The sequence below is a fragment of the Elephantulus edwardii genome, unplaced genomic scaffold, assembly GCF_000299155.1.
Source record: "Elephantulus edwardii isolate Elephantulus edwardi_28Jun2011 unplaced genomic scaffold, EleEdw1.0 scaffold00229, whole genome shotgun sequence".
Classification (NCBI taxonomy): Eukaryota; Metazoa; Chordata; class Mammalia; order Macroscelidea; family Macroscelididae; genus Elephantulus; species Elephantulus edwardii.
Window position 1 is genome coordinate 1,713,209 of NW_006399979.1, and position 12,314 is coordinate 1,725,522.

Consider the following 12,314-nt stretch of genomic DNA (forward strand, 5'->3'; position numbering starts at 1 on the left):
ATCTGTTGTCAACCAGTTTTACCATTTTCTGTTATTTTCCATATAAGTATAGTGAATAATTCCACATGTAAATAAAATAGTATTTTTTTCCTTTGCTCACATTTTAAAATTGCAATTTTGTTTTTCAAAACCAAAAAAGAAAGCAAAGAAAAACAAAAATTATAATATCCAAGATGTATATAGAAAATAGGAAAGGGATCTTTCAGCTCTGAACCACGTAACAAATCTCACTTGCCTTTGAATGAATCTGTGTCAAGCCCCTCACACAAAGATGTTATAATCAGATATTCAGTTATTCACCTCTTTTTTTACTTGTTTGTGCATGGGAAGTTAATCATAGAAAACTTTTCATATAAAAACTTAAGTTTAGGTTACTCTTACAGTAGGATCCTTGAACAATATTTTAAAACCTGTGCAGAGGTCACCTCTCACTGGATCACTAATCTCAGAATGTAATGTAATCTTTCTGTACCATCTGGTGTCTTAATTAGAGCCCAGGGAAAAAAAGATGTATGCGTGTAAGCTGGATTATATTTATGACCTCAGAATAGGAAATATTTGTCATTTTATTTATTTTTTTGTCTATAATTTTCAAGATTTTGCAGTCTACCACAACTGCTTAGGTTGCAGCATACTTGAGCACAAGAAAATGCAGACAGTGACAGCTGATGAGTGTATCTCAGGAATAATGTAGACTGGGCACTAACAACCATTTTTACAAAATAAATGTCTCCATTTTTCTACCAAACTGAAAATCTTAGCAATGTGAATGTATTTATAGATCTACCTTCAGTAGTTTGAAACTGTGAGACTTCCAGTTATTTAACAGATGGAGAATTTTTTCTGCATTGTTGGCACTTGTAGATACGGCTCCTTTTCCCTCCCACTTCTTCCCTGCAGGTAGATGCTTGAGTTTTCAGACTGCCTTAGCCAAAAATGACAGCATCCAATGCTGTGTACATTTTGTGCAGTGAAGATAATTTCATACTCACGTATAGTGGGTACGAGTGGGTACCCACACCGTGGGTACGAGAACATCAGCCTGGTATTTATAACCTGCCTTTCCTGTCTTTTCACAGATAGCTGCTGCTCTGTGGTGGTACTTTGTTTCTAAAGGAGTTGAATATTTAGACACAGTATTTTTTATCCTAAGGAAGAAAAACAACCAAGTCTCTTTCCTTCACGTGTATCATCATTGTACAATGTTTACATTGTGGTGGATTGGAATTAAGTGGGTGGCAGGGGGACAAGGTGAGCATTTTCAGAACTTGTTTTTATATATGAAAATACGTGGTAAGTGTATTGGGTGGGAAGACAAGGGAGCCTGGGATTTGGCTTGGTTTCTCTCTGAACGTATTTTATGGTTAACACATTGCCGCAAATGACAGTAATACATCTGGGGGAAAAAAGTGTTTCTAAGCACAAAAGTGTGTGGCAATGTGTTAACTGTTCTCTGTTCTTTGTTCATTTCTTTTTCTTTCTTTTTTTTAATTTGAAGAAATTAAAATTTTAGCTTTTTTCTTTTAGCCTCATTCAACATTTAAAGATTTGCCCCAGAGATGAGCATTAGCCAAGTGAAAATAGGCAAAGCTCTATTTTAATGTGGAGCAGTTCTGACCCAAAGGGCACTAAGCTAGAGCTGCCCTTTGTCCTGAATGTTGCATTTTCAGTCCAAGCCCAGAGCCCACGTCCACTCTACATTAGGCCTAAGACAATCCTGCTATTTCTTACTCAAAAGGGAATTCATACAGCTCTGTTACATAATGTTATGTTGTTGTGTACTATTAAGTTGAAGCCGGCCCATAGCTGAGCCCCTGGTGGGTTTTCAGAGGCCGTTAAATGCGTGGGTAAAGGTTGCCCATAATCTGTCCCTCAGTCTTTGAAGATTTTTTTTAACTTGAGAATGATTCGCATTGGTGAGCTGGACACAAATCATTACTCTGATGGGCTCCAGGGTACAGGTCATTATAATGCATTTCACCTTGTTCTTCCATAGTCATATTATGGCAGTTTTCTACTTAGGAATTCATACTTAAAAAGAATTATAGTCTCGATGAAAAACAATACAATGAAAGTAAAACTAATTTTGAAAGAAGTAAATCTGAAACAATCTCATAAATCACATTATGACAAGATTTCTTTTTATGACTTATCTTCTTTGATGTACTTTTTATGCTGAAAAGAAAGGATGTCATTTAAACTGACTGACCTGTGTAAATTTATACTAGATAAGTTGTCCAGTCTTTAACACAAACCCAGTGCACTGCCATCCAGTTGATTCTTGCTCATAGCAATCCTGTGGGCAGAGCAGGACTCTTGCTTTTTAAGGCTTCCAAGGTTATATGCCTTTAGTGAAGCACTCTTTACAGATTGATACAGTGGCTCCAACAGTGGGCTCACACACAGCAGTGTTTGTGAGGGTAGTGTAGGACTGAGAGGTGTTTCATCTTGTTGTACATAGGGCCCATAGGAAGAAGAGCCTACAGATTTGCCCCTAATGACAGCTGAGGAGCCCTGGTGGAGGAGAGTGTTAAGCATTGGACTGCTAGCAGAAAGGTCAATAATATAAACCCCTTAGTCACTCCTTGACAGAGAGATTAAACAGTCTGCTTCCATAAAGATTTACAGCCTTGGAAACCCTGTAGGGCAGTCTTGCTGTATCCTGCCGGGTCACTATGAGTCAGAATTCATTTAACAACAATAAGAAAAACAATAAAGGAACATTGATATTTATTTAAAATTTTATTAACTGGGGCTTTTTCTCCTCCCAAGAATGTTGCTGCTGTTAGATGCCATCAAGAAGACTACATGAATAATAGATCTCAGTCAGTCAACTATCGTGTTATTTGTTAAAGTCAGAACCGACTCATGGCTGACCCTCCAGTGGGTTTTCAGAGACAGTAAATTACACAGGAGATTGCCTTTCTTTCTTTTATAGAGCAGATTTGAACCCTATATATCTTTGGGTTTGCAGCATAGCTCCTTACCACTAGGCCACCAGAGCTCCCTGAACTATGACATAACAAGCCTGTGAATGACAGATATGTGAGCCTTGCTGTATCCTGAGCAGCCATCATCATGATTTCTGATATAGTCAAGCCCACTGTTAAGAGTGTTTATCTCACCCACTTTTGTTGAATGACTCTTTGATTACGGCTTGCTTTATTTTGCTGTAGTGCATCATTTGAAAACTTGAAACTTGCCACATTGAAGGCTCTTTCTACTTGAACAACACACACTTTTATTTATAGTATAAAAACCCAAATAAAAAGTTTTAAAATGCCTATCTTGATCTGAGGGGAAGACTTTCCCACTAGTAACAAATCTTTTATTGCCCATCTATATTCAAGATTTTGTTTGTTGTTTTAAATGTTATTAATAGGATTCATTTAGATTAAAAAAGTTTCTGACTTTGTGAACGTTTCTGAATTTTTCAATTCTCGTGTCTCAAAAGCATTTTTTGGAGCCCAGATGAATTCCTTCATCCATGTGATTATGTACTCTTACTATGGCTTAACTGCGTTTGGCCCATGGATTCAGAAGTATCTTTGGTGGAAACGATACCTGACCATGTTGCAGCTGGTAAGTTAAAGTCTTGATAGAGTTTCTTCTGTTGAAACAGTGGAAATAATTTTTTTTTATTAATTGGAACATATTTTTGTTTTATTAACTGGAAAATACTGACTTTCTACATAATTTATTTTATACAATTACCTTTCTCTAGACTTAGCAGGTGAAATTGCTTGACCATAGCTTCCCTGCTTATAGACCTGGTGGATAGTTGACATTTCATTTTTTCCCCCCAATTTATAGATTTCGTATGGTACTTATCATTTTAAAGAGGAATATATATTTTAAAAATACCTATGAAATAGATTATTAAATCAGTACACTACTGAGTCCGAAGGCTCATAAATTGCTAGAAAAATTACCTTCTTTCCTCAGATGTTTTACTTGCTTAAAATTTTATTGTTGCCTTTCTTCATTTATACTTGCTTCATCTTGTATTTACTTATGCTTTCTTTTCCAGTTTTTTTCAGTCCTTGTTAATAGAACCTATATCTTATTTTTATATCAGAGTTGAAAAGAAAGCACACAACCAAGAAAGGGGTGGCTTGAAAGGAGGGAAATAACCAGAAAATACATCTTAGTTTGGTACAATCCAGGCCTTGGAGGACAGAGTCAGGTGCAGCCCTCGGGCCAAATTTATTAATTTTATAATGAACATCCTCTAAGTGATACAACAATCTTTTGTCCATTTGCTGTACTGAACAACTTGGAATTGCTGTGATGCTAAACACTGTGCCATAGGCATGTCAAATACCATAATGGTTACCCATCATGCACAATTTTTGGAGGAGTTTCCAGATTGATCCAGGTTGGGAAGCAGGAATGACATCCACTCCCTAAACTAGATGCCTCTGGAAACTCTATTAACATACAGAAATGATGTTATAGAACAGAGTTCAGGTCTTTTGTGCAAGGGTCGCTATAAGTCATATTCGATTTGATGACCCTTAACCACTGCTAAATGAGACTAGTGTTTTTCTATCTGGAGGAACATTCTTCCACTTTGTACATCACTCTTTGTCAATGTCTGTGTGAAGGAATCTGGATTTTCTGTGATGCTGAACCTTGTGCCATTGGGGTATCAAATACCAGAATGGTTTCCCAATATGGACAGTGTTTGGTGGTGTTCCAAGTTGTAAAACAGGTTTGGAAGCAGGAGTGGCATCCACTTCCTCAACCACATGCCTCTGGAAACTCCATGGATTTGGAGAAACAATAGTTATGGAAAGGCATTAGGTCTTTGGTTCATAGAGTCGATGGGAGTCGTGCTCGACTCAATAGCATTGAACAGCAACAGTCTTTAGATCAGACAGTTTTCAGCAGAACTTGGAAGAGGATTTCTTGCAGCATCAGGGTGTGTCAGTGCAACATTCAGAAGTAGGGACTGGCCTCTAATCAAACTGAGAATCTAAAACTAACTAACTATTCTTCAAGCCTTGGAATTTATTTTAATTTGCTTTAATCATAACACGTGCCTAGTTTAATCAGTGGAATCCCATTTGGAAATATTATCCATCTTTTGTTTTAAGTTGCCAAACAGCCAGCCAACTAAACAGGAAACACAACTTTTGTGGAATGCTGGGTGTGAAGGATTCATTTATTGCTAATGTGCTACTGGAAATTTCTTTAGGCTTTTTGTGCAAGCTGTTTACATAGTTTGTATACTTTATTTTCTATGCTAATTAGTTACTGGTCCTGAAAAATGAAGAAATGTCACAGAGATTATATGAAGTATTTGTATTATATTTTTGAGATGGGCTATAGTGCTTGCCTGGCTCTTTTTGTGGGACCCTGTTCTGTGTCACGCCCATTTATACACCCTTTTCCAATGATGCCTGTTCTAAGAATCATTGTGAAACCAAAAGCTCTTAAAATCTGGATCTTGCCTTGGAGATTTAAAAACATTGTTTAATAAAAATCTCTGACTAATATGGAGTAAATTTAGGAGCGGCAGATATGGAGGGCTCTGGGCGCTTGTGATGTTCTTTTTGCCCCACGTGGGGGTTGGCAGAGCAGACTGAAGGTCTCTGGCCCAGAGTTTGCCAGCATTTGGGCGTGCTGGAACGCTAAGGTACTGAAGGGCCCTCTGGCCTATGGCCCTTGGGCTAGTTTTTTAATTGTTTTTGTTCAAACATTCCTCTAGGTTATATAGCCCTGGTGTGTCCACTTGCTATACAGTGGTAACTTGTGGTAGCTGTGAGGCTGAACAACGTGACACTGATGTGTCAAATGCGTTAATGATTGGTTACCCATGGCAGACAGTGTTGGGTGGATCTCCCCGATTAAAACAAGCTTGGAAGCAGGAGTGGCATCCACTCCCGTATTAGCTTGCCTCCAGAAACACTATGAACCCAGAGAGAGGATGAAAGACACACAAGTGTTGAGGACTAAATTTATCAAGAGGCCGCTCCCCTGGAGAATTATGTGCAGTCTCCTCGTGTGCAATTAACTGCCTTTGAAAACCTGCTGGAGGGTCAGCTATGGGTTGGTTCCGACTCAGTGGTAGTCAGCAACAACACTGCTGTCTTTAAGGGAGCTCTGGTAGTGCACTTGATGGGGTGTCAAAACTGTTGACCAAAAGGTGGTGCCTCCCTGGTGATTTGAGTCCACCATCGGCTTTTTGGGAGAAAGATGGACAGCCTCCTTCTGTGCAGTTTTACAGTCTATGGAAGTCTGCTGGATGACAGGTATGAGTTGGTTTTGACTAAGTGGCAGTGAGTTTTTGCATTTTAATAGCATCCTCAGAATGTCTTAAAAATAGGAGGTTAATTTTGTGAAGGGTAAACCTATCAGTGGCCATCTAGTCAGTTCACATCTTGGGAGACTCCAAGTACAACTCTGTTCCCAGGAGTTTTCAATGGCTGATTTTTCAGGAGTGTGTCACCAGGCCTTCCTTCAGGGACACCTCCCGTAGAATCAAATCTCTACCCTTTTATTCATGTTAGTCATTGACATCCTCTCTCATGTAACATTTTTCCACAAAGACCCAGTCCAGACACTGGATCTAGTTCTGCCCTTTGGAATTCTATTCTACTGGGAAGATGGACAGTAAACAAATACTAAATGGCAATTTCAGACATCCATAATAATTATATAGGCAAGAAAGGGCTTTGGTTAATTTGATAGAGAAAGAGTCCCATTGCATGAAATTTAAAGTGGTCAGTAAGCCAGTGGGAGCTGGCATTAGAACTGTGATCTGAAAGAGAAGCAGCCAGCTGTGGGAGCCAGAGAACAATTAAGCTTGGAGCAGTGAAGTAAGATTTAGGTTGGATAGCTGAATAGGAAATTTGGTTATGAAAGGTATACTGCTCAGATCAAACATATCCTGTGCTGTGTTTGTATTTTAGGTTCAGTTCCACGTGACCATTGGACACACAGCGTTGTCTCTTTGGACTGACTGCCCATTCCCCAAATGGATGCACTGGGCCCTGATTGTCTACGCCATCAGCTTCATATTCCTCTTTCTTAACTTCTATGTGCGGACATACAACGTGCCTAAGAAATCAAAAACTGGAAAAACAGCTGTGAATGGTGTTTCTGCAAATGGTGTGAACAAATCAGAAAAACAGCTAGTTCTAGAAAATGGAAAAAAGCAGAAAAATGGAAAAGCAAAAGGAGAGTAAATTACACTGGGCCTTAACTGTTATTGACAGTGAGGAAACTCCCATTTGATACAAAATTTCAGGGAAAACAGAAACAAATGAGGGTTCAGGGGTGGGGAGAAGAAAAGGCAAATGTGTTCTATGTACTAGTACTTTTAGAATGAGTAGAGTGTTAAATACAGTACCCAGATGTTTTATTTATGAAGTTTTTATTTTAAACATTTTTTTATTAGCCTTGATGTTGTCCAGACCAAAGCAATCATCATGTGACTTTGGACACAATCCCTCTGCTCACATCCGTTTGTATAATGAATGGGACTTTCCATGTATCTGTATACATCTAATCTTCAGCTTGAATTTTAGATAATCACAGAAACAGTCTATGAGAATTTTTTCGGTTGTGTTACAAGCTAACTGTTGATTGAAATCAGTTATATTTTATGGTTTGAAGCTCAAAATTGCAAATATTTTAAAATTTGCACATTTGAATCCATTTGCTGACCAAAATGGTTGACTCTCTCCACCTCTTGTATGAGTACACCTTATTGATTGTAATTAAATTTTAAAAATCTGCTGAACTCTGTAGACTCTTAGAGGTTTCATGATGATGGTATTGGTGAAAATGAGAAAGAATTACAGTAAAATCCTATCTGTTGACTCAGAAGTCACGATGACTTGAGACACAAATCACTGTGGGAAACAATGTCCATGATGAAAAAGTAGCTTTTGGATACTACTATTACTTTCAGAAATACCATATGAAAAGTATGATTAAGGTCTGATGGGAACATGAAACAACTCGTGTCTTCATTGGTAACATCTTAAGATAATTATATTTATGTGCTATTAGAAGAGTATGTTGATTTTTATCAGGCTTTTCCTTATTTGATTTGTGTCTGTTACACAAATTTTTCATATGTGGAAATATACCTACCTCTTCTGTTGGAAAGAACATTTAAAATGAAATAAATTTTAATTAAAAAAATCAAGGAGTCCTATAATGTAAATTTTAATCAGCATAACTTGAATCAGGTTATTTTTTATTTTCAAAAATAACTTTTCTGTAAAGCTTTCCTTCGTTTCCAGTGTGTTTAGTTTTGGAGTGATATTTTCCTTGTGACTAAGTTACGAGATATTATTTATTAACTAGAAGATATGAAGTATAAACCCATATTGGTGCAATATTCTTGACTCCTTGGTGCTAAAGATCATGAAATTCAGTGCTTGACGTTTATAAGGTGTTAGTTTTTAAACCACAAAATGAACAAAAGTGGGAGTAGTCAGATTATAAAATTAAATTTGCTATTTGCAAATGAAGTGTTTCATGTAATATAAGAGAACAGATAGAAATTCACTAGAGAAGAAGTTTTTACTGTGTTTTACTATATAGGTTAATTTGTTAGGGATGTTGCACAGGGATCATTTTAAAAAAAGAAAATGTCACCGAAAAGCATGACTATTTCTAAGTTTCTCTGACAGTCTGTCAAACCTGCATGTGCAGAATATATGCTCTTTGTGCAGACAACTTAAAATATTTTGTAAACTATAAAATATTTATTGAGCATCAGAATTGTACAACTTTTCCCCAAGGCATGCAGCCTTGAGAATTATAGAAAGTTTGCAATACATACAGTAGGATTTTCTAAAAGGATCCAACACCTTGTTTTTTTGCTGCTCAGTGTATAATAACTAAAGATTGTCAGCTTTTGTAAACATTCTGTACTGGTTCCCCAGAAACTATCCATTCCCTGCTACCGGATTCAGCACAATAAATATGCTACTGTTGTGGGAAAAGAAGCCACTTTTTTGGTTAATGGTTTATTATAATATAAATTGTCTGCTAGACATTTATTTTAGTTAAAACTCTGAATTATTTTCTGTTGCCAGTATTCTTAGTGTAGAAAAGATGAAACTAGTCTACGGCCATACCACCCTGAACGCGCCCGATCTCGTCTGATCTCGGAAGCTAAGCAGGGTCGGGCCTGGTTAGTACTTGGATGGGAGAAAAGATGAAACTAGGACTTGGGCGATTATAATTTCTGGTAAAAGCTTTCTTTTTGTAGTTTGAGCAAATATCTTTTTAAAATTTTAATGCCTATTTTTTTATGGTAACATTCTTTCTTGAAAAGTAGTTGTCTTCGAGGAGTAGGTTTTAGATTCAGACAGAAAACATATTTATTCTGTATAGTATCTGTCATCCCAAATATGAGTTTAGCGCTTTTTAATGCTGTACTTCTCCCTCTACTCCTAAAAAACCCCCTATACTAAAATAGCTCTTTTATTCTTATATTTTGCAGCATCCAGTCCTTCCTATAATTTAAGGCTCTTTATCAAAGATAGTTTTCATATGTGATAAATGTAGCCTCTCCTAGCAGCATTCACAATTTTCATTGCATTGTATGCCTCCTATCTAAAAATCAGTGAATGAGAATTATATCCTACTTTCAGTAACACTTTGTCACTAACTAGCTTTTTCTTACCAACGTCCTCTAAAACCAAGGTTTATGAGATATTTGCAATGACTACTAGAAATACCTGAGCCACATGACAGTGTATGTTCTGATCTATAATTGTAGCCAGCTCATCTTTTTTATTCTTCTTTAAATTAGTGTGTTTTGTGAGTAGACACTAATGGATGGTTAGTTTACTTTTAATAGTATTCTTTTTCTCTCCACACATGATAAGAATTTAAAAATACATGAGTGCAGATTATTCATATTTTAGATTTTGAAACCTAGCAGTATTTGGTAACTAACTAGACACCTTTTAATACATTTATTTCAAAGCCACAACCTGGTTACTCTGAGAGGAAAGCAGAAGGTGGGAATGACTTTTGCTGCTTTATCTCCTTGAGGATAAAATAATTCAGGCACTGTGTGTTGCTAGGGCAGAATTTTGAACCTGACCTCCATTAGAATGTGACACCTCCATTAAGTCACAATGAGCTGTTCACACTCTCTCAACTCTTCCCTTGTGAAGAAACAGCTTGTTACAGCCTTCATCTCAGTGAGCTGTATTCATAACACTATTGAGAAAAAGATGACACATAATAGGATGTAAACTTCCTTGTGCATTGCAGACCGGCGTAAGTTAGTACACTGCTAGCTGGTAAATAAGACAGAGTTTCAGAGACACTTTGATGCTGAGCTCTATATACAAAGAGCACAGTTTTCATAGAAACCACAAACCTGCTTAAGGAGCTGCATCACCTGGCACTCAACATGCAAGTGTTTTTTGACAAATGATCTTGGAAGGCAAGACCTTAAGAGTGTACTTTAGAATCTATACTCATTCTTAGGGAGCTCTGGTAGCCTAGTGGTAAGGAACTGCACTGCAATCCATAAGACATGTGGTTCAAATCTATCAGCTGCTCCGCAGTAGAAGATCCAGCAGCTTCCTCCTGTGTGATTATCTGCCTCTGAAAACCTGCTGGAGAGTCAGCAATTGGTTTGTTCCAACTTGATGGTGCACAACAACAAAAACAGCATACGTAAGTCTTAGGTATTTTAAACAGATGGCTTTTGTTGTTGTTTACCATAGAGTCAGAACTGACCCGTAGCTGACTTTCCAGTGGATTTTCAAAGGCAGTTAATCACATGATAGGAGATTGCCCATCCTTCTCCCACAAGATGACTTTTAAAAGGAGATAATTATAAAGGGAAGAAAACTCCACCCAGATCCCTTGTTTCAAACACTACAAATCATACAAGTGTTAGAAGATGATTGTCCTAATAACAATTAGGGGAAAAGTGCAGTTGTGTGACTTGAGTAGCACTAATTTTTTTCAACAGACTAAGAAGATTTACAGATCTAGATGATAAATTATAATTGACACATCGAATCACCAAGAGTCTGACTTCCAAAGAAAGTGCTCCATATCTGTCTTTCAATGATAAATCATTAACTAAAGGAATTTCTAGGTGAATGAATGATGATATGAGTTACCTCTTAGTTTTCTTAGAGACTTACTGAGTCTTAAGTCTTACTATGGAATGTTTTTCTACTTTTTTTTTAAAGCGTATACTGGTGGCCTAGTAGCAAGAGGCTGGGTGTGCTGCAATCCAAAAGGCACACAGATTGAATCCACTAGCTACTCCATAGGAGAAGGATGGGCAGTCTCCTCCTGTGTGATTAATTGCCTCTGAAAACCTGCTGAAGGATCAGCAATGGGTCGGTTCCAACTTGACAGCACACAACAGCAACAAATTAGTGGTGACTTTTTTTTTATTGACAAGGGGTCATTTTCATTTACTACAGACAAGTTTTACATGTTCACACATAAAGTTTACTTTGAAAAAAAAAAAAGAAAAAAAAATAAAGTTTACTTTGTACTTTTGCTTCTTCCCAGAGAATTTGTTCTAACAGTGTACTCCCCCACTGAGAATAAATACACACTTAAACATATCACATAATGTCTCTCATGGATTGAACAGTTTTTAAAAAAAATGTATGTCATCTTGTGTGGTCTGTGTATCTCAGTGTTTTGGCAGTTAAGTAATGAATGAGTAGGGGCTGCTTTTAAGAGGCTTAAAAGTATGAACTTCAAAGGCAATTACAGTGAGGGCTAAGAAGGAACAAAGGGAGGTATTGTTGGAGACAATGCACAAAGTGACAAAGAGTGGCAAAGAAACAGCAGAATCAGAGACCAGCATAAGATGGTATGCTGTCTAGCCCATGGAGCGAAGCACTGAGTGAGTGCCTGATGGTAGGGGCCTTTCTGAATGAGTTGGATATTTTTAGGAATTTATTGGCAGAGATAGGTTTACTGATGCATGGAGTGACTGTAGGGAATCTTCAGGCTGAGGCTTCTTAGCAGAATGAGTTGTTTTTGGGAATGTATTGGTAGAGCTGAAAGGCTTTGTAACATTTCCCTGACTAAAGAGATGTGAGATGCTGAGAGGTTAAGGAACCAGAGAGTAGAAGTTAATGAATCAGCACCAGAAGTAGAGCTGTCTCAGTCTCGTTTAGTAGAACCATGACCTGTAGCATCTCAAAAGTAAGGCTGTAGCCTATAGATTTTCAAAGAATTAGTTAAGAACTTTGTCGTGGAGTTTGGGGCTGATGATCCAAGTACCAGGGGAATGAATACATATCTATTGCCTTGCCCAAGGGGCAGAAGAATGAGACCAGCCTGTGCTATGG

The 12,314-nt window shown here is 37.5% G+C and overlaps 1 protein-coding gene across 1 annotated transcript in view; it reads left to right on the forward strand.

The window, feature by feature from the left end:
* Positions 1–7,193, forward strand: part of ELOVL4 (ELOVL fatty acid elongase 4) — a 41,563-nt gene extending 34,370 nt beyond the window's left edge. The window contains exons 4-6 of the mRNA XM_006898432.1: positions 1,080–1,251; positions 3,455–3,582; positions 6,918–7,193. Of these exons, the coding sequence (XP_006898494.1) occupies positions 1,080–1,251; positions 3,455–3,582; positions 6,918–7,193 (576 nt within the window). The remainder of the gene's footprint in view (positions 1–1,079; positions 1,252–3,454; positions 3,583–6,917) is intronic.
* Positions 7,194–12,314: the final 5,121 nt, after the last annotated feature.